Source organism: Condylura cristata, unplaced genomic scaffold (assembly GCF_000260355.1).
Source record: "Condylura cristata isolate star-nosed mole 26May11 unplaced genomic scaffold, ConCri1.0 scaffold00025, whole genome shotgun sequence".
Classification (NCBI taxonomy): Eukaryota; Metazoa; Chordata; class Mammalia; order Eulipotyphla; family Talpidae; genus Condylura; species Condylura cristata.
Window position 1 is genome coordinate 28,801,887 of NW_004567126.1, and position 24,743 is coordinate 28,826,629.

The 24,743-nt window shown below is 48.1% G+C and overlaps 1 protein-coding gene across 1 annotated transcript; it reads left to right on the top strand.

The window, feature by feature from the left end:
- The first annotated feature begins 13,107 nt into the window (after positions 1 to 13,107).
- EEF2 (eukaryotic translation elongation factor 2) lies at positions 13,108 to 21,349 on the top strand. The gene is made up of 15 exons (XM_004689344.2): positions 13,108 to 13,210; positions 14,220 to 14,434; positions 15,208 to 15,389; positions 15,472 to 15,683; positions 16,082 to 16,260; positions 16,385 to 16,490; positions 16,940 to 17,053; positions 17,245 to 17,383; positions 17,549 to 17,744; positions 18,387 to 18,645; positions 18,964 to 19,071; positions 19,639 to 19,992; positions 20,160 to 20,342; positions 20,423 to 20,555; positions 20,679 to 21,349. The coding sequence occupies exons 1-15, from the start codon at positions 13,208 to 13,210 to the stop codon at positions 20,870 to 20,872; spliced, it is 2,577 nt and encodes an 858-aa protein (XP_004689401.1). The 5' UTR covers positions 13,108 to 13,207; the 3' UTR covers positions 20,873 to 21,349.
- The last annotated feature ends 3,394 nt before the right edge of the window (positions 21,350 to 24,743 follow it).

Below are 24,743 nucleotides of genomic sequence, written 5' to 3' on the forward strand. Positions count from 1 at the left end.
ATCAACTCAGATGAAGACCTTATTTGGATTTCATCGTTTTTGCATGCTCTTTTTTGAGGAGGGGAGGAGAGTGTATAGTTCTATGATATTTGGTCTTGTGTACACACTTTTTTTTTAAAGCATCACATTTTGAAGGGTTTAAGGTGTGATTATTAAGGCTATGTTTTTAAAAGTAAATTAAAATACATATTTTATTTTTATTTGTGGAAGAAATGATACAGAATTTGCTTTGAAACTGGGTATCAACTCTTGGGAATAGACTCAAGTGGGATTGCTGGACTATAAGGCGATTGTATCCTTAATTAAAAAAAAAAGATTTATTTATTTATGCATACAGGAACTGGGATACAGGTCAGAGGTGGGTGGGGAGGGATGAGAGGATTCACTAGAGACAGAGTGAAGCAGAACAGGCAGATGTGCTGAGATACACTGCTGAGGGCAGCAGCCAGCAAGACAGGAGAGGTCTCCTTTGCCCTAGCCAGGAATCAAACTTGTGCTGTGGTGGCTGCGGATAGCTTCATGGTGCCATGCTTAACCCCCTGTACCACCAGGAAGCCCTGTATTTATAATTTTTTAAGAAGTCTCCATACAATTTAACACAGTGACTGCACCACTTTCTTATATGTATGTAGTTCATTTTGTGCATTTTCCCATCTCAGTTGTAATCCCCTTGGGTGACTGCACCATTTTACATTCCCACACTATGCACATGGGTTCCAGTTTCTCCACATCCTCACCATTTGTTCTTGTTACTTTATATTTCGTTGTTGTTGTTTTTAATTTTAAACATCTATTTTCATTTATTTATGTATACAAGAACTGGGGTATAAGCCAGAGATGCAGGAGTAAGAGGATTCATCAGAGACAGTGAGGCCTTTGTTGGTTTTTTATTTTAATTTATTGATTTATTTTTAAAGGTTTGTTTATTTAGGCCTACAAGAACTGGGGTATAGGCCAGAATTGCACAGAGGGGGTGGGAGAGAGGATTCACCAGAGACAGAACTGGTGGATTAACTAAAATCCACTGCTGAGGGGAGCGAGGAGGAGACAGGAAAGGTTTGCTGTGCCTTGTGGGTCAGCTCCCTGGCCGGGGATGGAACTCGTGCTGCAGGGGCTCCCAAAAGCTTCATAGTGCTGAGACTTAATCCTTTGTGCCACCAGGGAGGCCCCTTTTTTGTGTTTTTAAATGATAGTTATCTTAATGTGTTTTGTTTTAAGACTTATTTTATTGATTTATGGATTCAAGAACAGGGGTCTAGGCCAGAAATTGGGGGTTGGGGCAGAGTGGTGAAAGGATTCACCCTCAGAGACAGAATAAGGAGCAGAACTGGTGGACTGACTGAAGTACATGCAGAGGGGAGCAGCTGGTGAGACAGGACAGCCTGCTGCGCCATGTCAGCTTCCTTTTCTCTGACCAGGGATCAAATTAATGCTCCTGATGTAACTCCCACCTGGGAGGACCCCTTACTAGGGTTTGATTTGCATCCCCTAGTGTATAGGATTACCAATTTTTTATGTTTATTGGCCATTTTTATATCTTCTTTGGGAAAATGTCTAAGTTTCATGCTAGTTTTTTAAAATAGACTTGTTTGGTTTTTTTTGCTACGAAGTTGTAGGAGTTCTTTATATATTCTGGATAATGATCCTTTATCAGATATATGACTTATTTTCTCGTGCTCCGTTTGTTTCCTGACTTAATACAATGTCAGTAGTACCAGAATCTGCAGATTCAATGCAATTACTTATTAAAATCTCAACTTTTTTGCAGAGATAGAAAAATCTCTCCTAAAATTCATATGGCGTCTTAAGGGGCCCCGAGTAGCTAATTCAATCTTGAAACAGAAAAATCTTAAAGACACACCTTTCTCAATTTCAATTTTTGCTATAAGGCTGTATCATTAAAACACTCTGTTGCTGGCATCAGCATAGGCATATAGACCAATAGCATAGAATTGAGGGTAACGTTGACATTGTGTATGTTTTTTTTTAAAAGATTTATTACTTATTCATACAGAACTGGGGTACAGGCCAGAGATGCGGAGGGTGAGAGGATTCACCAGAGACAGAGCGGGGAGCAGAACAGGCAGCCTGGTGAAGTCCACTGCTGAGGGGAGCAGTGGGCGGGTTAGGAGAGATCTGCCGCGCCATGTGGTCACCTCCGGGGCAGGCGGGAATCGAAAGTGGCTTCAGTTTCTTAGTGTTGTGCTTTAACCCGCTGTGCCACCAGGGAGGGCCTGACATTGTGTATGTTTTACCACAAGTTTTGAACGATGTGAGAAAGGAGAAAAAAATCCATCCTTGGCTGCTAAGAAAACACATGTTAAATAGAAGCAGAACCTAGCCCCCTCGCCCCCCAACACTTTGCTCCCCAAATTGATGTGTTCATTCATTCTACCAGTTACAGGGAGTAGTATTTATTTTTTAAAGGGGAGAAAGAAAAGTTGAGAACATTTTGAAAAGCCAGTGTGGGAAATGGCTGGGTTGATTGCCTTTCAGAAAAAAGAAGTCAATTAACCTGTGACCCAACAGGTCCACTTCCCATGGAGATAGTAGTAATGATGAGGATGGCGATACTGCTGCTAGTATTTAATGCCAGGTCCTGCTTAGCATGTGTTGTCACTTCATCCTTGTGCCAACTCTATGAAATAGATGCTGTTACTGGCTCCAGTTTGCAGATGGGAAAACTGGAGCCTTGGGTGCTTAAGTCACTTGCCAAGGTTACCTACAAGAACAGGAGCATGAAAAGGTTTGCACCAGATATCCACTGCAGCATTCTTTTTAATTGTGATTATCTGGAAATAACTTAAAGGCTCAAGAGTCCTGAGTCGGTTTGATGCATGATGTTCCTGTTTATATGGTGAAAGAGCATGGTTCTGGGATCTCTTATTCTGGGTTTAAACAAACTTCAGGACCTTTGTGCTGTGTGATCGTGGGCGGGTTAGTTAACTGCTTTCTCGAAACCTTACTTCTTCAGCCATTAGATGGGGCAGGGTGTGGAGGGAACAATGCTTTGTTACAGGTGCCACCCTGGTGGCCCAAGGGGTTAAATCACAGCACTTTGAAACTATCCCTGCAGCACGAGTTCGATCCCAGCCAGGGAGTGACCCACAGGGTGCAGCAGACCTCTCCTGTCTGACAGCCGCTCCTCTCAGCAATGTGTTTCAGTGCATCTACCTGTTCTGCTCCCCACTCTGTCTCTGGTGAGTCCTCCCACCCCCACACCTGTGACCTGTACCCCAGTTTTTGTATGCATAAATAATGTTTTTTTTTAAAGCTGCCAAACAAATGACCACAAAGTTAGTAGCTTAAAACAGCATTCAACATTTCTTATCTCACCCAGTTTCTGTGCGTCAGGAATTTGCAGGTAGCTTAACTGAGTGTTCTAACTTGGAGTCTCCTGAATGTTGTAGATAAGATTCTGGACAGAGCTGCTATCACCCAAAGGGTTAACTAGAATTGGATCTGTTTCCAGTGTGTTTCTATCATATGGCTGTTGACAGGAAGCCTCAGCTCCTTACCACAGAGTTGCTTGAGCTTCCTCCCACTGTGGCAATTGGCTGCCCCCCAAAAGATGATCCAGGAGGAGCAAGGAGGAAGTCATGATGTCTTCTCCAGCCAGCCTTGGAAGTCAGAATCCATGGATTGAGAAAGGACAAATCTCAAGGTCATCATGCTGAGTAGGGAATAAAACAATTACGAAAGTTCACATGCTTTATAATTCCCCTAGTAGATCATTCTTGATGACAAAATTATAGAGCTGGGACAGAGATTAGCAGGTTCCCAGGGCTAAGGCAGGTCTGTGGGTCATGCAGAAGGTGTGAAAATAAAGAGATAGCAGGAGGCAGACCTTTGTGGTAGTGGGATAGTTCTGTAGTTTGATTACAGTGGTGGTTATGAGAATCAGCACAGGTGACAAGTGGCACAGAACTAGCCCCACACATTACACCAGTGTCACCTCCCTGACTGTCATAGACTAGTTACAGAAGATGTGGCCATGGAGGGGGCAGGAGGAAAGGTACTGGACCTCATGTACTTTCTTATTTGTTTGTTTATTTATGTATACAAGAGTTGGGGTGCAGGCCAGAGGTGGGGGTGGGTGGGTGAGAGGATTCACCAGCGACAGAGTGGGGAGCAGAACAGGCAGATGGATGAAGTACTCTGCTGAGGGGAGCAGCGGGGAGACAGTAGAGGTCTGCTGCGTCCTGTGGGTCCCTCCCTGGTTGGGGATGGAACTCTGCGGACAGCTTCATAGTGCTGTACTTAACCCATTGCGCCACCAGGGAGGGCACTCAGTGTATTTTTCAGTAAGCTTTAATATCACCATACCATAATTTTAAAATACTTCTATCACTCCCCCCAAAAAACACCCACTAAAATGCTGTGGCCCTCAGCATGCAGCCCCCAGCCCCTGGCGACCATCACTTCACTTTCCTTCTGTGGATTTGCCTATTCTAGGTGTTTTCTATAAGTGGAAGCAGCTTTCATTTGCAAATGGCCTGTCTCCTGAAGCCCTAACATGAAACTACACCTCCAATCCCGAAAGCTTCCCCCAGTCTATGTTAGGTATCCAGCCTCCCTGGCAGTCTGCTCAGAGGCGCTCCCGGATGTGACACAATGCTGAGCCTGTTCCTCTGGCCTCCCTCCATCTTGGTGGATGGAAGTTCCCTTCTTTCAGTTCAACTATTTAAAATCTTGAAGTCAGCCAGAGCTCTCTTCCTCTTATTCTTTATAGCCAACACATCAATCAAAACTGTCTGTTCCATCATCAAATTCTACGGTAAATCTACTCACTTTATATCTCCTCCAGAGCCACCTCCAACACCTGGAGGAGCTCAGCGCCTGACCCTCATGGCAGGGGCTGCCTCCCCATAGTCTTTTTACCCCTCAGAGGCCACCAGAGGGCGCCTCTGAGCACCCAAGTCAGTTCCTCCCACCCTCTGCCCATAGCCCTCTACAGCTCCCACCCAGGGCTCCTTGGCATAAAAGCCCGAGTCCTGCCAGGAGACCCTGCGTGACCTGTCCCAGCCTCTCTGCTGTCTCGCTCTGCTCCAGTCATGTAGGCCTCCTCAGTGGGCCAGCATGCCATGCATTGTCCTGCCCCAGGACCTTTGCACATGCGGTTTCTCCCACATGGAATATTCTCTCCCCAGACACCTACATTGCACCATGCCTGACCTTTTTATGGTCTCTGCTCTGATCTCTCCTTATTCATCTTAAATATTTATTACATCTCCCCCTGTGTTCCCAACCCCTAATTCTCCATCACTTCTGTCCACATCACTTCTCATGACTTGATATGCCTGATGTAGTTCTCATTTGTTGTCCTCCCTGCCATGCCCCACTGAATATATGTCCTACCAGGGATGCTGTGTCCTTGGAACCCCAGTCAATGTCTAGCAGACAGGAGGTACTTGTTAAATATGCATTGGATGAATGAATACCATCTGAATTTTAGAGCATCTTATTTAAAAAAATAATCGCACGGAGGGTTTTTCCAACCTCAGCACCACGGACATTGAGCCAGATAATCCTCTGTGGAACTGCCCTGGGCTCTATGGGGTATTGAGCAGCATCCCTGGTCTCCACCCACTCGAGGTTAAGAGCACCCCCACTCATGACAACCACAGGTGTCCCCAGACATCACCCAGTGTACCCTGGGGTGGGCAGAATCGCTCCCCGTGCGATCCAGTGACGTAGGATGAGGATTACTTAGTTGTTCCATTTTACAAATGAGACTTACATGGAGCAGGTGTTACCTCGGGACTCTTTTCATAGGTCTCCTGTTCTCACAGGGACCAGACATCTCAGAAGCCTGGAACCAGGCTGGTAGACAGCCAGCATCCTGGTGTAATTAAATTCACATCCCCTTTTGCTTGCAAATCATCCTGGTTTGCCCTCTGGTAAACTCACCCAAGGAAGGGTCAGGCACAGTGTATCACTCAGTGTTACTCTTTGATGTGTGCCCATCAGAAATCCCCTTGGCTCACATGCTGGAATGTTCTATAGCAGCTGGAGTCATAACAGCAGTGAAATGCATCAGCTATGTAAGTCTCAAAAGAAGACTACGGTGGTGAGAACAATGGCAGCCGTCTGCACCAGGAGAAGTCTGCTGCTCAGTGAGAGCCCTTGCGTTGCCCATCTCTGGCAGTGGCCGCCCAGTAGGCCAACATGAGCATCAATGAGCGATGCTGAAGCCCTCTGATGTCTTGAGGGAGAGGGGGCATTGCTGGCTGTGTCCCCAGCTGCAGTGCTCCATGGGGTCCCCTGCCCCACTGGCCCCATGAAACGCTAAGATTGGGGCATAAGGCCCAAACATCTAGTCCCAAAGATCCTACCACACCCTAAGGAGTGGAGCTGGGCAGGAAGGGGAAGCTAGACTGTGACAGTGTGAAACTAAGAAGGACTGGGCAAAAGGACTGAGAAAGGAAGCAGCAGCAGCAGAAGCCAAGAAGGATGGAGGAGGAAGAAAGGCACGTGAAGCCGAAGACGTGACGCCCATCTAGGGCCAGGGACTTGGGGGACATGGAAGGAGACACTTGGAACAGACATGAGAGGCTGACGATGGTGGCCTTAGTTGTTTGTTTTTTTTTTTAAATATTTATTTGTTTATGCACACAAGAGCTGTGGTGCAGGCCAAAGATGTGGGGAGTGAGCACATTCGCCAGAGGCAGAGTGGGGAGCAGAACAGGCGGATTTACTGAAATTCACTGATGAGTGGAGCAGCGGGGAGACAGGAGAGGTCTGCTGCGCCCTGCGGGTCACCCCCCTGGCCCAGGATAGAACTCGTGATGCAGTGACTGTGGACAGCTTCAGAGACCTTCACAGTGCTGCGTCTTAACCCCTTGCCCCACCAGGGAGGGCCCGGGAGCCCCCTTTAATCTTGATTTTGATCTTTTCCCTCGAGACTTGCCTGGCCCCTTCTGCCCCTCTCCTGTCTGCTCCCTGGAAGATGCCTTTGACTTGTGGCAAGCTTCGGGCCGCAGTGGCCCTCTCGTTGGCCAACCCTATTTGGCTGGACCTTTGCTTATGAGGGGATGGGCCACTTGAGGAGCTTGATGCGGAGACGATATTCGCTCTCTTCTCTCTGTTGCACACTGATTGTCCCTATTGCCCGCTATTTGTATTAAGTTCTTTTCCACTGAAGGTCTGATGTGCTAGATTATGTTTTGTTGTGATGCGGCAAATGGTGGTACCCATTTAGAGCAGGCAGATTTGGGGGCTTCTGGGGTACTCCTTATTCTGCCCATTAGCATTTCTGGCAAGCCTGTCCGTCATGGTGTCAGCCAACTTGCTTGAGGCCTCAGTCTGGTCTGTTCTGATAAACGAGCTGGGCATCGCTGAGGGGCTGAGGAGCCCCTCAGCAGCGGACTTCATCAGTCTGCCTGTTCCGCTCCCCACTCTGTCTCTGGTGAATCCTCTCACCCACCACACCTCTGGCCTATACCCCAGTTCTATAGGCATAAATAAATACATCTTTAAAAAATAACAATAAAATTTGTTGTCGCAGGTTGTTTCATGAATCTGTTGGCAAATGATGAAAGTAAAACTGTAGCAATGTTTGAAGACTCTACATGATGGTGCACCTCATTTTGAATACGATAAATACCTTGTCTTTGCTTTATTTTATCAGGGAGCTAGAGGCCAGTTTTTTAAATGCTGCTTGGTATAATAGGTGTAAAATAAATTCTGTAAAAGAGGCGAACAGACACTAGTTCTGTAGATCTGTTGGAGTCTGTGATGAAACCTGCCACTGGATCGGGTGATGCAATTCTCGGCTGTCTACTCTCAAGTGGCTTTTGTTTGTTTGCTTATTTTTGGAATTGTTGAGCACACATTTAGTTGGATTTTACTTGAAATGTGAATGACATCCCACTCCTTTGTTGTATGTGCAGAAAAAAAGAAAGTTAACTACTGTTTTAGACTTAGTCCAATATTGCACTTGTATAACTGTTACTTCAGAAAAGGCAGTCTAAAGCCACCTTTTGTTAGGAGAAGTATGCCTGTGGCAGGTCTTGTTCTCATAAATGAAACTTCTGGGTTAACCGAAACAAAATCGCCTCTGTGGTGCTGTTGTCTTCCCCCCAGTCAAGGGTTCTGTTTCAATCCCATGACTCCATGGAATTTGTAGAATCCTGTATTTTGTGCAAAGTGATCAGTAGTGGTATTTACACTGGTCTGTGTTGAAACCGATGCAAATTGAACACTGAGAAGGAAATTATTATCCTTTTAGGATTATAAAACTAGAGTTCAATGCTAGGGATTGAGAAACTCAGTGACCATCAGTTTCCCTTTCAAGTGTGAAGACAAAGTGTATGTCAACTGTGACCAACATTTGTTAATACTATATGTTAGACTAATCTGTGGCCAGTAGGAAACTGGAGAAAATATGGTTGGCTTGATTAAAAGTACATCACTGTTCATTCCAATCAATCTTACAGGTCATCTTGGGCCAAGTGTCTCAGCCCACTCAGTCAGCTACTAGGAAAACTTAGTAATGGGTTCACAGGTTCCCATCTAACTGGAAGTATTGTCTACAGTTACGTTTCTCATTCCTGCTCAAACTACCTGCAAAAATCCTTACCATTCCATGAACTTGTTAGACCATCAACAGCCCAGCTGATCATTACACATACTAACTACCACTATCTGTTGAATTTATTCTGTTTGTATCACGTCTTGCAGTAGATGAGGCTTCTGTCTCCTGGGTGTCTTGAAAATGCAGAGAATCACTCTGATCCTTACTAGTTCTGTGTTTACTGAGTTAAGAATATTTGATTCCAAAATTTAATTGCTGGAGCCTTTGAAGCGATTTTTCTATTTTCTTCAGGGGTCTTAAAATGTTAAATGTTTTCTGGCACTCCCTGGTGGCACAAAGGGTTAAGATATAGCGCTATGAAGTTATGAGCAGCCACTGCAGTACAAGTTTGATCCCCGACCGGGGATGTGACCCACATGGTGCAGCAGACTTTTCCTGTCTCTCCACTGCTCCCCTCAGCAATGCATTCCCTCAGTCTACCTGTTCTGCTCCCCACTTTCTCTGGTGAATCCTCTCACCCCCCACCTCTGTCCTACACTCCAGTTCTTGTGTGCATAAGTTAGTAAATCCCAAAAATATATTAAATGTTATCAAAATGACGTGTACCAGGCTCAAAACCTCCTGAGACTTAATTTCTTCTCCACCCTGAAAAACCTAATCATATAATTTGATTTTGGGTAATGGCTGTTGGACTAAAGGAATAAATGTCTATTAAATTAAGAAAGAAAAAAAATGTTAGATGCCAAAGGTGCCATATGGTATCACTCATCAGATATGGAGTTCAAAGCTACTCCCCCCATCTGTGTTAGGAGACAAGATGAAGATGGCGGGTACCTTGGGGGTAGTAATGATTGAAAGAGACACCAAGGGGCTTGTCTGTGGGTGCAGGGACTGATCCTATTCTGTATCTTGATCATTATGTTGGTTATGGGCATGTGTAGTTTGCAAAAGTCATCAGATTTTAAACATTTGATTAGTACTTTGTATATTGATTAAACTGTAATCAAAACTTTACAAATTGTCCCTATCTGGATGATAAATTTCTGGAGTATGGGTTCAGGAAGGGACAGCATAGAGGCCCTGTCACTCTACTGCTTGTGTTCTGTGTGCCTAAGAGTGAGCTAAGATTGGCTTTTACATTTTCAAATGGTTGGGGAGAGGGAATCAAAAGAAGAATCGTGTTCATGTCAAGGGAAAGTTGTCTGAACTCTGAATCTTGGTGCTTAGAAATACAGTTTTATTTTGTACCTGTTGTCTCAACTGCCTGGGTGCTGTCGCCACACTGTGCACCCCCTCCCCCCCCAAAATTGAAGGTTTTCTACTTGGCACTTTCAGAAAAAAACAAAAAAAAGCTGAATTCTGTGTCAACAAGCCCTTGCCAGTCTGTCTACAGGGTGAGCGAGTTAATCAGGCATTTACGTCACTAGCCTCTGTGGCTCTCACCTGTGGCCTTGATCGTGTCAACGCAGAAGACTCTTGGGAATGAGTGAGCCTCACTGTGGACACCTGGAGTGTGGGTGTGAACGCAGGTGAGCTAGTGAGGGAAGAACTGGAATTTAAACTCAGGATGTCTGGTTCCTGTTAACCAAATCTGAAATATATCTAGGAAATAGTAGTGGAGTGAGGTTGCAGCCCAATTAAACCAGGCCTCTGATAATTGTGACAAAATATACGTAACACAAAATTCACCATTTTAAGTGTACAGTTTAGTGCATTCACATTTTCTTACCGCCCATCTCCAGAACTTTTTCATCTTCCCCAGCTGGAACTGTCCCCATTAAACACTAACTCCTCTCCCCACCAAACACTAACTTCTCTCCCTCTTCCCCAGGCTCTGATGGCTATCATTCTACTTTTTGTCTGTAGGGATTTGGCTCCTTTAGGAACCTCATATGAGAGACATTTACCCTTTTTTTTTTTGTACTTTTTTTATTACAAAGTTTATTTTTACATCATTTTGCACATTTTTTCCCATCTCGATTGTAATCCTCGCGGGTTTCCCATCACCAAATCACCCCTGTGCCACCACCATAGTCCCGAGCATTTCCCTCCCTTCCCTCCCCCTTTTTGATCCCATTCCCCACTCCACCTCCACAAAAGAGACATTTACCCTTTTGTGACTGATGGGTTACACTAAGCATCATGTTCTCAAGGTTTATCCACATTGTGGCACGTGTCAGATGTCTTTCTTTTTTAGGGCAAAATAATATTCCAGAAAAGGGACAGACCACTAAACCATGCATTTTCGAATCACTTAGTTTGCTCCAATTGTCTGTCTAACCTTGGACAAGTCACCTCTGAACTGCAGTTTCTTCTTGTATAAACGAGCCGACCCCAAACCCAAAATGGGGGGAGCATTAAGAAAATTAACTGATTTAAATAGCAGAGACCAGCATCTATCTATACTAAGTGCTTTGACACTATCAAAAGGCAGCGGCAAGAGGCTTGCAGTGTCGGCCACTAGTCAGCAGGGGCCGCTGCAGCTGTCTCCGCGTCCTTCGGCTACCGCAGCGGGCGCATGCGCAACTGAGGCTTCCTGCAGAGGTGACTCCCTCAGCTCCAATTGTTTTTCCCCCAATCGGTTGTATTTTTTACTGCAGACCCCGGAACTTGGCTGTGGCAGCTTTTGCTATTTTATGAAATCCCACTTCTCTCCCAGGATTCTGCTAAACATGGGTCTGGGGATGGCGGTGGGAAGAGGCAGACACTGCCTACAGTAGGCTGCATCCCCGCAGCTATCAGGCTTAACATCTCGCAAGAAGGGTAACGGGGGATGTGGGAGGAAGCCCTAAATCTCACTGTTCGCGTTAAACTGCCCCCCCCCCCGCTTCTTCAGCTTACACTAAATTAAAATTTCTCCATAAAATCACCGATTCTCCTAAACGCAAATTCTATCCCCTCTTAAAGAAAACCTTTGCTTTTCATCCCTGAAATGCCCCCAATTTGCAAGGAAGTGCAACGAAGTGACTAATACGGAGCCCAGCAAACAGTAGGTGCTCAAGTGCATCTAACTTTTTTTTTTTTTTAGCGTTTAAGGTAAGAATGGGAAAATGAACCCCTATCTACTAGGGGCGGGGGGACAAAACACCGCGTCCTCTATAAGGAGCTTGCGCATTGCTTATAAAAACAAAACGTGTCAGGAAACAGGTGTAGGTATTTAAGACGCGGACAAAGCCCTGCGCTGACATCTGCTGTCTGCCACTTCTTGCTTCTCTAACCTCTACCCATATAGTAGATGTTTATTGAGCAACTTCTATCTGCCTCGGTTTCCCCACAGCTTAAACGCGGGTTCGTGATAGCGATCATTGATTAAAGGAAATCAGGGCAGTGCACAGATTTGCAAAGCAAAATGCGTGCGCATTTAATAGAAGAGTGCACAGGTTTATTTTAGAGTCCAGGTCCTAATTTGCTTTTTTTTTTTTTTTTGTAGACTCACATCTCTGCTTTTCTCATTGCAGGTAAAGCACCGCTATTCTTTTGACAGAGTTCAAGGAAAGATTTACCAAAGAAAGTTTATTTGTCGATGCTAGAAATATTTACTAAGTGCCTACTATGTACCAGGCAGTGAACTGGCCTCTTCAGAAAAAATAAGATAGTGAATTGGATGCCAGTTTGTTCCCTGCGGCCACAGATTTGATATACAACTGTTTGTTAGGGTCAAATTAGGACACAAATGCAAAACAGTCTTCCTGCGCCTACCCCTGGAGAGAAAATGAAGTAGAAAATGATATTGCGCATGAAGAGAAGAGCTTAGCCCAGCGCCCCAGACTTCGCAAACCAGTCCCTGAAATAAATGTGTCATTAATAGCAATAATAGCAAATTAAAATAGCTAACGTGTATTGAAAGCTGTCAAGCACAGCGTTAATCTTTTTTACATGTATTTAGCTATTTTTACTCTCCCCCAAACTGTGAGGTAGTTACCGATTACCCCCACTTACAAGTGAGTAACTGAGGCACAGAGAAGCCTGGGTAACTAGGCTACGTGGTGGAGCTAGTAAAGTGTTTTGTCAGTGCTAATATCCAATGCCTATAGCAGTTCCTGGTATAGCAGACAACCCACCTGCCTTTGTAGAATGAATGACCAAACTGCTTTCTGAAGTTTTTTAATTTTCAAATGGCTAGAAACATGTAGTTTCAAAAATAGTACAGAGATATCCAAGTGCTTTTCTCCCAACTTCTCCCAGTGCCATCATCTTACATAACAATTTCAAAAATGGAAAATTGATTCAATCCACAGAACCTATTCACATTATTATGTACTTTTAATAGAAGTGCTTGGAATTTTGCGAGCTAATGGAGTAGTTGTTAATATGCTCAGGTAAACGGACCTCTTTTCGCTTGGCACACCTAAATACTGCATTCCTGTGGTCTGCACCCAGTAGGGAGCCGACACCCGCCGGTGGGAAAACAAGTCTGAGAAAATCGACCCAATATTTTACAGCCGAGCGCCGGCGCCTAACGGGTTAACTGGGGGAGGACGTCCGCGTTGTTGCGCTAGGCGTCGTTTGGCCCCGCCTCCGCAGTGCGATCAGATGACCCGCCCAACCGGCGTCGGCCTATAAAAGATCGGGTGTTGACGTCAGCGTTCTCTTCCGCCGTCGTCGCCGCCATCCTCGGCGCGACTAACCTCATTTGGATCTGCCTGTGAGAATCCACCGCCATCCACCACCATGGTGAGGAGCGCCGTTAGGCTGCTAGCCGGGAACTGCAACAGAGGTTCCGCGGGGACGGCCCTGTCGGGCTTGAAGCGCTGAGGCCGTCTGGGCCGGGGAGGGATGTGGGGAACCGGCGGGCCGGGGGCTGCGGAAGCGACCGCCGCCATGTCTGCGCGCCGCGCTGTTCGCCAACCCCCTTTCTCCGCTTCCGGGGTCGTCGCCGCCTGGCGGCGTCCCGGACCTGGCAGAAGCTGGGACCTGGCGGCAGGACTGGGAGTGGGGGGGTATGATGATGTGGCAGACGCTGTAATGGCGGGCGCCGCGGGGGGAAAGGGGAGCTGCCTTGTGTAAAATCATCTACCGGCCGAGACTTCTATTTTGTGTCGGGGGCCGTGGGCGGCATAGACTTGGCAAAACGAGGAGCGCAGGCGTGAAGAAGCTTTCCTCCCGAGTTGTGGTCTTGCCTACTCTAAGCCTTCCCTGTACATCCCAATGGCAAAGCTGACTTCGGAGCCACGAGGTGGAGGCTCGCGCCCGTTAGGACTGCGCAGGCTCCCTTCCCCGACGAAGCTGGCATATTTGGGGGCTCTCCTGGGGTGGGCGGCTCTTTCCTGACACTTCCCCCCTCATGCCCACGAGTGTGACCTTGGGTTTTAAAGAAGCTGTTAGGTTGGTGGAAGCCTGAGATGATTCGGTGGTGACACGGAAGGGATTTGGGGGGAGTTGACCCCGCAATTCCCCGAGTTCTCCCATCCCCTGAATGTGTGCTATCTAAGGGAGACGCGTTTCGCAGAGCTTTACTCCCCAGCCCGATAGGGGTGTCATCTCTGAGCCACCGTGAAGGGCCAACCTGTCGGTGTGACCGATGGCCTTGTTCAACGGGTTTCAGGGGTATTTGGGTTGGAGTCTGGCTGCCCCCAGCACCATAGGCCTGGCTAGGAGCCTGGCAATTCCTATCGATTTGGACCTCTGTGCCAAGCCTGGTTCCTGGAGTTCTGACTCCGTGAGCCTCCCTCCCCCTACCTAGGTGAACTTCACAGTAGACCAGATCCGGGCCATCATGGACAAGAAGGCCAACATCCGGAACATGTCCGTCATAGCCCATGTGGACCACGGCAAGTCCACACTGACCGACTCCCTGGTGTGCAAGGCTGGCATCATTGCCTCTGCCCGGGCTGGGGAAACTCGCTTCACTGACACCCGGAAGGATGAACAGGAGCGTTGCATCACCATCAAGTCAACGTGAGCCATTACTCTTGCTCTCTATGCTGGGTGGGGAGGTGATTGCCTGGAGCAAGAGCTTTGGTCTCCCTGGTGGGTGGGGAAGGCTGATAATCCTGGTTGGGTGGGGACACTTTGCTGAGAATTAGCTCTCAGGGCTAGTGCCCTGGGGCAAGGTTTGGTTCACTCAAGTGAGATGGGTGCCTACCAACTTGGAAAGGTACATGGGTGGACAGTGTTAATCTGAGCGTTCTTTGGAGAGGGGCAGACTTAGGGAAAGCTGGGGAGAGTATGGCCGGGACATCTGTACGGGATAGCCTGTGACAGACTACTGACCAGATGTGAGTAGGTAGAAGACAGCAGAGTAACTGCCTGTTCTCAGTTGGTATCTGGTGAAGCGGTCCTTGGTCATCGACTCAGAGTCGTGTCAGCTAGCTGGAGGCTTAGGGACAGTTGAGATTAAGAGGGAATGGCAGTCTTGGGATGTCTGGGTTTTCTCTGGCTATGCACTTGCTGATTAGAGTCAAGTGATAAATTTGGGGACTCACCTTTGTGGCTGGCACCAGGTAGGCAACAGAAGCCCTGAATGGGAATTCTCAGCTGGGAATAGTAAGGCATTGGGAGGGAGATAGGTTGCAGTGTCTGTTATGTATTAGCCTGCGTTGGGGATTAGGGCACCCCCCGAGGACTTTTCATGTACAGGAACCTTGAGCTGGCCCCAGGACCTGGGGAGGTAAGTCACGCGTTAGGCTGAAGTAGGGCTCCTCTGAAGCTGACTTGTTCCATTTCCTCAGGGCTATTTCTCTCTTCTATGAGCTTTCGGAGAATGATTTGAATTTCATCAAGCAGAGCAAGGATGGCTCTGGCTTCCTCATCAACCTGATAGATTCCCCTGGGCACGTGGACTTCTCCTCAGAGGTGACAGCTGCCCTCCGAGTCACCGATGGCGCCTTGGTCGTGGTGGACTGCGTGTCCGGTAAGCTGCAGACTGCGTGTGTCCTCAGACTGGCTCTGTTCTTTACGGCTGGTGGAGGTAACCTGCCCGTGCCTGTCTCCAGGTGTGTGTGTGCAGACAGAGACCGTACTGCGACAGGCCATTGCTGAGCGCATCAAGCCTGTGCTCATGATGAACAAGATGGACCGAGCCCTGCTTGAGCTGCAGTTGGAGCCTGAGGAGCTCTACCAGACCTTCCAGCGCATCGTGGAAAACGTCAATGTCATCATCTCCACCTATGGGGAGGGGGAGAGTGGCCCCATGGGCAACATCATGGTGGGTACCTGCCTTGTTCTCAGCATCCCCTCCCTTGCCTGCTGGCTGTGTGCTTCACGGCCCGGAAGGACTGTCCCAGGGCTCTGCGGATCTGAGTTTGCTAGGACCTGAAGGTGGCACGGAAAAGCTGGAAAGGTTGTAACACTGATTTGATTTGGGGGAGCTGGAGGCTGCCTGATTGGCTTCAGAGGCCGTGCCTGTGGGTTGAATATACATCCCCAGCCCTCATTGGTGGAAGGGAGGAAGAATTAGGGACCCTGTATATGATGACTAAAATTTCTTCACTTTGACCTGATGGCTACTGAAGAAATCCAGTGTCTGAGGTGCAGGGCTCTTCCTGTTTGCATTTTCTTTTTGTTCAACTGCCACCACTCAACAGTTTTCTCTCTCACCCTCAGATTGACCCAGTTCTCGGTACTGTTGGCTTCGGGTCAGGTCTGCATGGTTGGGCCTTTACCCTAAAGCAGTTTGCAGAAATGTATGTGGCCAAGTTTGCTGCCAAGGGTGAGGGCCAGTTGGGGCCCGCTGAGCGGGCCAAGAAAGTAGAGGACATGATGAAGAAGCTGTGGGGTGACCGGTAAGTTGGGGGATCAGCTGTAGTGCTTATGAACAAAGCTCAGCCACAGTGGCCGTGGGGCACATGGCTATCCTTGGTCCTTCATCTCGCTGAGATCCCCCTGACTTTTTTGTTTATTTCCCAGGTACTTTGATCCAGCCAATGGCAAGTTCAGCAAGTCTGCCACCAGTCCTGATGGCAAGAAGCTGCCCCGCACATTTTGTCAGCTCATCCTGGACCCCATCTTCAAGGTGAGGTGCGCCTGGAGGACTAGTCACCTGAAATGGCTTTGCTCTGGCAGAATGGTGAGGGGTTGTGGGTAGTGATGTTCTGAAGTGCTTGAGGGGCAGGAGACTACAGCATGTCCACCCCCCAGTCTTGACCTCAATATGTCTGTGATGCCTGATCACACAGTGGGGCAGTCAGGTTAACTGGCTGATGCTTAGGTAAAATGAGATGAAGGTCTGGGCTTTGCTGTTGAGTTTTTCCTGCTATAGGGTGGTCTGATTGGGAGCTAGAAGAAATTTTGTTTTCCCCATTTTCTATTGTCACTATATGTTGGTTATTCTGGAGACTTCTACCAGTTAGACCATTCACTAATGGAGTAGGTGAGGATTTTTGCTGTTCTGTGCATTGGGTTTTTTGAGAAAGCAGCTGCATAACAATATTTCAAACATGTTTGCTCACCCCATGACATCAGGTGTTTGATGCAATCATGAACTTCAAGAAAGAGGAGACTGCAAAACTGATAGAAAAGCTGGACATCAAGCTGGACAGTGAAGACAAGGATAAAGAAGGCAAGCCGCTGCTGAAGGTGAGTGGGGGCCCGTCAAGGCCTAGTCAGCTTGGAAAAGTAGCCTGGGATGGGGCTTGTGGTCCTTGGGTCTTTACTCTTGGAAGTTTATCGCTGTGGCCCCAGTGTGCGGGCGGGGAGCAAAGCAGTGCATACTGCCCTTCAGGAAGGGCTGCGGCTTTGAGGAATCACACACATCTTTCCTTTTGTAGGCTGTAATGCGCCGCTGGCTGCCCGCTGGGGATGCTCTGCTTCAGATGATCACTATCCACCTACCCTCCCCCGTGACGGCCCAGAAGTACCGCTGCGAGCTCCTGTATGAGGGGCCTCCAGATGATGAGGCTGCCATGGGTAGGTAGGGGTGGCTTAAGCTCAGGCTCCGACTGCAGGTCAAAGGTCCTGAGGACCAGTAACTGCTTGGAAGCCTCACTGCCAAGCCTCAGGTCAGTGGGTCTGGAAGGTGGAATTGATAGGAAATAACCCTTATCTCTTCGGTGTATTTTTCCTCCCGCACAGGGATTAAAAGCTGTGACCCCAAAGGGCCACTCATGATGTACATTTCCAAAATGGTGCCAACCTCTGACAAAGGCAGGTTCTATGCCTTTGGCCGAGTCTTTTCAGGGCTGGTGTCCACTGGCCTGAAGGTCAGGATCATGGGACCCAACTACACACCTGGGAAGAAAGAGGACCTGTACCTGAAGCCGATCCAGAGGTGAGGCACACCTGGTCCTCAGAATAGGAGTTGGTTTTTGCTTTCCATCCCAACACATAGGCTTTAGGAAGGTTAGAAGCAAGGCAAGGTCTTTGCCTTTTCATTGTAGTGCCAAGCTGCTCCAGCCATTTCATTTTTGTCTTTACAACATAGGGATGAGTGAATTTCTTGGGGAAGCTAGGGGGTTGTCTAGGTGACATCTCTACATCAGTGGTGCTCCCCAGTTGAGTTAATGCTTGCATTCCCGGCAACACAGTTCAGTTGTGTACCCAGAGAGCTGGCACCAACTCGACATTACATGTCTTGCAGCTTGCTGCTCTGGGCACAGGTAGGGAGAGACAACTGCCACACTCGGCTCCTCAGCATGGCTGTGCTGAGGACCGTGGGTGCCCACCGTGCTCTCACCTGCCCTCAGTGTACTTGTTTAGTCAGGCCTGGGTCAGGTATATAGTCCCATGGGGCTCTTGTTAGAGCACAAGTTAAAAAGTGGGGACCAGGGCTTGAGACCCCAGCAGAAATAGCATCACCCCTTCAGGCAGACAGATGGTGACCACAGCCCCAGTGGCAGGAGGCTTTGGTTTCCATCCTTTCAGGAATCTTGGGACCTGATGATCCATTGACATCTTTTATGTGTTCCCCCAGAACGATCCTGATGATGGGCCGCTATGTGGAGCCCATTGAGGACGTGCCTTGTGGGAACATTGTGGGCTTGGTGGGCGTAGACCAGTTCCTGGTGAAGACGGGCACCATCACTACCTTTGAGCATGCCCACAACATGCGAGTGATGAAGTTCAGTGTCAGCCCTGTCGTCAGAGTAGCCGTGGAAGCCAAGAACCCGGCTGACCTGCCAAAGCTGGTGGAGGGTCTGAAGCGGCTGGCTAAGTCAGACCCTATGGTGCAGGTACGTGGGCAGGAGGTTATAACATGCATGGGCTGTAGGAAACGGTTTGTATGGTAAAGCTCACCTGGGAAGACTGGTTTCTAAGTGTTGGGAAAGTCAGATCTATGCTGAGCCCACAACTTGGTTGGTGGGTCTGCTGCCCCTACTCATGGGTAAATTTCTGCCCAGGTGCCCAGGCTTCATCCAGTCTTGACTGGTTGGCAGGTTAACTGACAGGATCTCTTTGGGGTTGAGGGAAGCTTGGTACCCGCTTTCCAAACTCCTTTTCTCTACCCCTTGGTTCTCCAGCACTTAGGACTAACACTCTGCCCTTTTCAGTGCATCATTGAGGAGTCTGGGGAGCACATCATTGCAGGAGCTGGCGAGCTGCACCTGGAGATCTGCCTGAAGGACCTGGAGGAGGACCACGCCTGCATTCCCATCAAGGTGAGCCTGTGTGCGGTCACTGCAGACACTCGAGACAAGGCAGGCTCAGTTCTCCTGTCTGGTAGAGCACCAGTAGTTCACATGTGGGAGACGGAGGTTTGCGAGGCCTGCTTTTTGTCTAAAACTTGACAATTTGAAGGTTCTAAGTAGCAGGCACCTGAGTCTTGTAACTGGCCTCTGGTGTAATTTTTTTGCTTTTCTCAGCACTGATAATGTCCTCAGACATTTTCCCTCCTTGTTTTCCCTCCTTGTTGAGCTCCTTGGAGCTCATCTCACAAGTCTGTTCATCTGTTTTGTTTTTTGTTTTTGTTTTTAATAATACAGTTTATTTTTATATCATTTTGTGCCTTTTTCTATTATAATTGTTCATCTCTTTTTGTTGGTTGACAAATTAACATTAAAATGTCTAACATGTGATGGGCTCATCTCTGCCCACTGTGCTGCACCTTTTATTCTCGTTGATAAAACTAGAATCTCAAACTTAGTTGCCAGTTCCTGTCGAGTGAAGTGTTGACATTTTACATCCCTTTTTGTGGACAAACCTGATCTTTAAGCTTCCTTTTGCAGAAATCTGACCCAGTGGTCTCGTACCGTGAGACCGTCAGCGAGGAGTCTGATGTGCTCTGCCTGTCCAAGTCTCCCAACAAACACAATCGGCTGTATATGAAGGCCCGACCCTTCCCCGATGGCCTGGCTGAGGACATTGACAAGGGCGAAGTGTCTGCCCGCCAGGAGCTCAAGCAGCGGGCTCGCTACCTAGCTGAGAAGTATGAGTGGGATGTGGCTGAGGCCCGCAAGATCTGGTGCTTTGGACCTGACGGCACTGGCCCCAACATCCTCACTGACATCACCAAAGGTGTGCAGTACCTCAATGAGATCAAGGACAGCGTGGTCGCCGGCTTCCAGTGGGCCACAAAGGAGGTAAGAGGCTGCGTGAGCGGGTGGGATCTCACACTGAGAACCTGTGGGTGGAGGCGGCGTGACCCCCGAACTATAGTAAGTCACCTGTTCTGCTTCCAAGTTGAAGAGGGAGTGACAGTGCTATTCCTGGAGCTTAATGCTGGTCTATACCCCCCCTTCCTTTTCAGGGGGCACTGTGCGAGGAGAACATGCGGGGTGTGCGCTTTGACGTCCATGATGTGACCCTGCATGCTGACGCCATCCACCGCGGAGGTGGCCAGATCATCCCCACAGCCCGGCGCTGCCTCTACGCCAGCGTGCTGACTGCCCAGCCCCGGCTTATGGAGCCTATCTACCTAGTGGAGATCCAGGTAAGGGGGTAGCTGGCCCGCTTCCAAGCACCCAGTCCTGCTAGACAGATGGTTGCTGATAGCTGATCTCTGCTTGACAGTGTCCAGAACAAGTGGTTGGCGGTATTTACGGTGTCCTGAACAGAAAGCGTGGCCACGTCTTCGAGGAATCCCAGGTGGCTGGAACTCCCATGTTTGTCGTGAAAGCTTATCTGCCTGTCAACGAGTCCTTTGGTAAGTGCCACCCTCAGACGCTGCTACATCACACCTGTCTCTGAATTCTGCTATGGCCCTAGGAACAGGAAACACTCTTGGGGAGTCTGGTGGCTGACCTCTGCCCTTCCCCTTTCTCTGCAGGATTCACTGCTGACCTGAGGTCCAACACAGGTGGCCAGGCCTTCCCCCAGTGTGTGTTTGACCACTGGCAGATCTTGCCTGGAGACCCCTTCGACAACACTAGCCGCCCCAGCCAGGTGGTGGCGGAGACTCGCAAGCGCAAAGGCCTGAAGGAGGGCATCCCCGCCCTGGACAACTTCCTGGACAAATTGTAGGCGACCTGCCCCGGGGACTTGGCACAGCCCCACACCCAGCCGATGTTCAACCACGCAACAAGCCCTTGCATTCTCATGACACCTTGGGACTGTCCTGCCTGGCAGGTTCTGGAGCTGCTCCGTGCCATCGCTCAACGTGAACACTTGATGCCATTTCTTTCGATATTTATTTCAGGATTTCAGAGGCAACAAATGCCCTCATGGTAGGGACTCAATTTGGCTGGTGGTGGGGAGGCAGGTGGGACACCCAACCAACACTTTTTTTTTTCCTTCATCAGAGAGAAACCTGTTCACAAAATTAAAATAAATGCATTAAGAGGTTTATTTGGGTAATGGCCTGGAGTGGATTTCCCCAGAATGGGGGTGCTTCTTTTTGGACAGAAACTAGAAGGCAGGAAACTGTGTGTGGTGTCAGCCATGAGCACCTCCAGCTGTATTAGTGCCATTGGAATAATAAATTTGACATGGTGGTGACCACTTGTGTGTCAGTGCAACTTCTCTAGGTTCCCTTTGTGATGTGCCTGCATGCAGGGATACTCTGGCACAGGTCCAGAGTGATCTCAAGTCTCAGTTTGAAATGGTCAGTCCTGAACTTTGGGGGGTCAAAAGGCCCATGGACACTGATCCTCTATCACTGTTGCAACAACCCTCTATCTACATCTGTCAGCCATTGACCTCAAGTGGCTGCAGAATGCTTGAAATGAGACCAGGGCAGCCCAAGAACTGAGCATTAACTTAAATAGTTTGAGCGCTTGGCGTAGTGCATGGCATATAAAAATTGAATTTAGTGAATTATGTTGAGTTGCTGCTATTAATGAAAGTCATTAGAAGGCGTCTTTGGAATGTATTTTCAGGGGCTCTCGAATTTTTTCTCCCAAATATTTACTGAATGCATTATTCATTCAACAACTTGAGATGCTTTTCTGTGCCAGCCCTTTTTGCTGAGAATCCAACAATTAGCAGAGTCCTGGTCCCGCAGTTTCACCAGATAGTTGAAACCAAGCCTAAAGTCAGACCCTAACGCATAAAAAATAGCATAGCCTTTTTTTTTTTTTTTTTTAATCTTTATTGCTTTTACAGACAGCACAGGCTGGAAGAGGCTTAAATCCATAACCTTGAGCTGAGCTCCAGGGCAGGCTGGGGACAGTGAAGAGAGGTGGGGTGTATCAGCTGTAATTCAAAACTCTATAAATTATTTAATAAGACCATATTTTACACATACCTACCCCAGTACTTGGCAGTAAACTTAAATGCCCATATATTTGCCCTGAACTTAGAATCTTGATCTTTACCTCAAGTATATAAACAATTGAGATTATGACCCTGTGACAGTGAATCATACCTCCAGTTGAGGATAAGTTGAGAATAGGCCCCCAAACCACTGCCCTTACTCAGGAAGAAGCTGTTCAAGAGGATGGACCTTAGCCCATTGCCCCTCAAAAATGAGTAGCAGGAGTCCCTCCCTGGTGGCCTAGGGGTTAGGTCTTAGGTGCTATCCACTGTGGCCTGAGCTCTGTCCCCTGCGAGGGAGCTGACCCACATGGTGCGGCAGACCATCCTTGCCCGCTGCTCCTCTCAACAGTCTTACCAGTAGATCTGCCTGTTCTGCTCCCCATTCTGTGGTAAATCTCACACCTCTGGTGTGTACCACAATTCCATACACACAAAAAAAATAACGAGCAGGATACAAATAGGGAGTTGTCACCAGGCTCAGTAACCATGAATTTCTTACCCTTGATCTATTCATAAAGACAAAACTACAGGAAACCAGGCAAAACTAGCTGAGTCCAAAAATCACTAGCCCTCGCCTTGGTAAAGGATGCCATCCCATCCCAACAGCCTGGTGGCCCGTGCTGTGAGTCAAGATAACAGCATGGAAGCTGCTGGCCACACCACACACGGCACCTTTAAAGACCAGATGTCTTGAGACTCCACCATCTTAAGGTGCTGGCTCCTGAGGAAACTGATTTCATTCCACCCCCTCTTGTTCCCTAGTACTAGTTTCCCAGCAGTGAGCAGCTGGGCCAGGGCCCTGGTGACAGGGACACAAAACTAATAACCAGCCGCACTCATCAGACATGTTCTCTTACCCAACTCAATTTGTTATCCAAAAATGTGAGCAGAGTTAACTTACATTCTTTAACTTTTTTTTTTTTTTTTTTTTTAAAGATTTATTTATTTGTACATACAGAACCGGGGTACAGGCTAGAGGCTCAGGGGCGGTGAGAAGCTTCACCAGAGACAGAGTGGGGAGCAGAACAGGCAGATCGACGAAGCACACTGCTGAGGGGAGCAGCGGGTGGGTCAGGAGAGGTCTGCCACACCATGTGGTCACCTCCGGGGCAGGCGGGAATCGAACTCATGCGGAAGTGGCTTTAGCTTCTCAGTGCAGTGCTTTAACCCGCTGCGCCACCAGGGAGGGCCCACATTCTTTAACATTTTTAATACAATTTGCTCATTTTTATTTTAACTTTAAACCATTTATAAAGGACCAACATTTTTCTACTAGAGGCTCTCATAACCTTCCTTGAGTACATGATACCCAGAATGCAGTACTAATCAGTCTCGCTAAACTAGTAGTTCTGTCCTTTGGTGGGAGTTACACGAAATTTGTGGGGGTCATTCTGTGTGGTCACAAATGTAGGGGAACCTGTCAGCACTAAAAGCAGGAGTGATGGGCACTGGGTGTCCAGGATGTTAGGAACAAGTCTGCCCATCTAGGAACCTGTGTGGAGCCTCTCTGGCCTCTCCCCCATTTTCCATAAGTCCCCTAGGTCTTTGGTGTTGGGGGAAAAACTTCACAGTTCTTTTTTTTTTTCTCAAAGATGTATTTATTTCTGCATATAGAACTGGGGTGTAGGCCAGAGGTGCAGAGGCAGTGAGCGGCTTCACCAGAGACAAAGTGGAGAGCAGAACAGGTCGACTGAAGAAGTACACTGCTGAGGGGAGCAGCTGGGAGAGAGGACAGGTCTGCTGTACCATGTGGGTCACCTAGTGGTGGGGATCAAACTCACACTGAAGGGGCTGCCACTTGCTTGCTGTGCTGAGTCCTAACCCAGTGTGCCACCAGGGAGGGCCCACAGCTTTTTTTTTTTTTTTTTTACAATTTTATTGAAGTAACATGGGTTCCGTGATAGTTTCAGGTATACAGCCTTATAAATCAACATCTGTATGTATTTATTTCTGTTTGCCACTGAAAATCTAGTTTTCATCCATCACTCTACAATTGATAACACTTACCCAGTTTCCCTGGCACCCACTTCCTCCCTCCTGCTAACCGCTATTTTGTTCTTAGAGTCTTGAGTTTGTTCTTGATTTATTTCTTTATATACCATATGTGAGTGAAATCATACAGTGTTGTCTTCCTTGGTCTGATTTCTTTCATTGAGTATAGTATTCTGAGTCCATCCACATTGTTGCAAAGGTTCAGTCTCCTTTATAGCTGAGCAGGGGTTCACTGGACATATCAATCACATCTTTATCCATCCATCCATCAGTGGGCACTTAGGTTATTACCAACTCTTGGGCATTGTGACTAATGCTGCAATGAACATTGGGGTTTATGTAGCTCTTCAGATTAATGTCTTCAGATTCTTCAGCTCAAAGCTCAAAGAGACTCAGTGAAGGGTATGTGAATTAATTGGGCTTTTTGCACCACTAACTTCCGTGGCCTGTCACCTGTGGCCTGTCACCTGTGGCCCTGATTGTGTTGATGCAGAAGACACTTGGGAGCTTGGGCTCGGGTCAGGTGTGCCTGACTGTGGCCCCCTGGTGTGAGAGTGTGCATGCCTGCCTAAGTGTGTGCACTTGAACGGGGGGAGGGCGCAGGGATAGGGGTGGCGTCACTCAGCGACCTGGATGGCTACAAGGG

Bases quoted from the DNA above. Each gene is read 5' to 3' on its own strand.
- EEF2 (XM_004689344.2), top strand. The intron at 14,435-15,207 runs GTGAGCCATTAC...CCATTTCCTCAG, and splicing joins TGCATCACCATCAAGTCAAC to GGCTATTTCTCTCTTCTATG. The intron at 18,646-18,963 runs GTACGTGGGCAG...TGCCCTTTTCAG, and splicing joins AGTCAGACCCTATGGTGCAG to TGCATCATTGAGGAGTCTGG.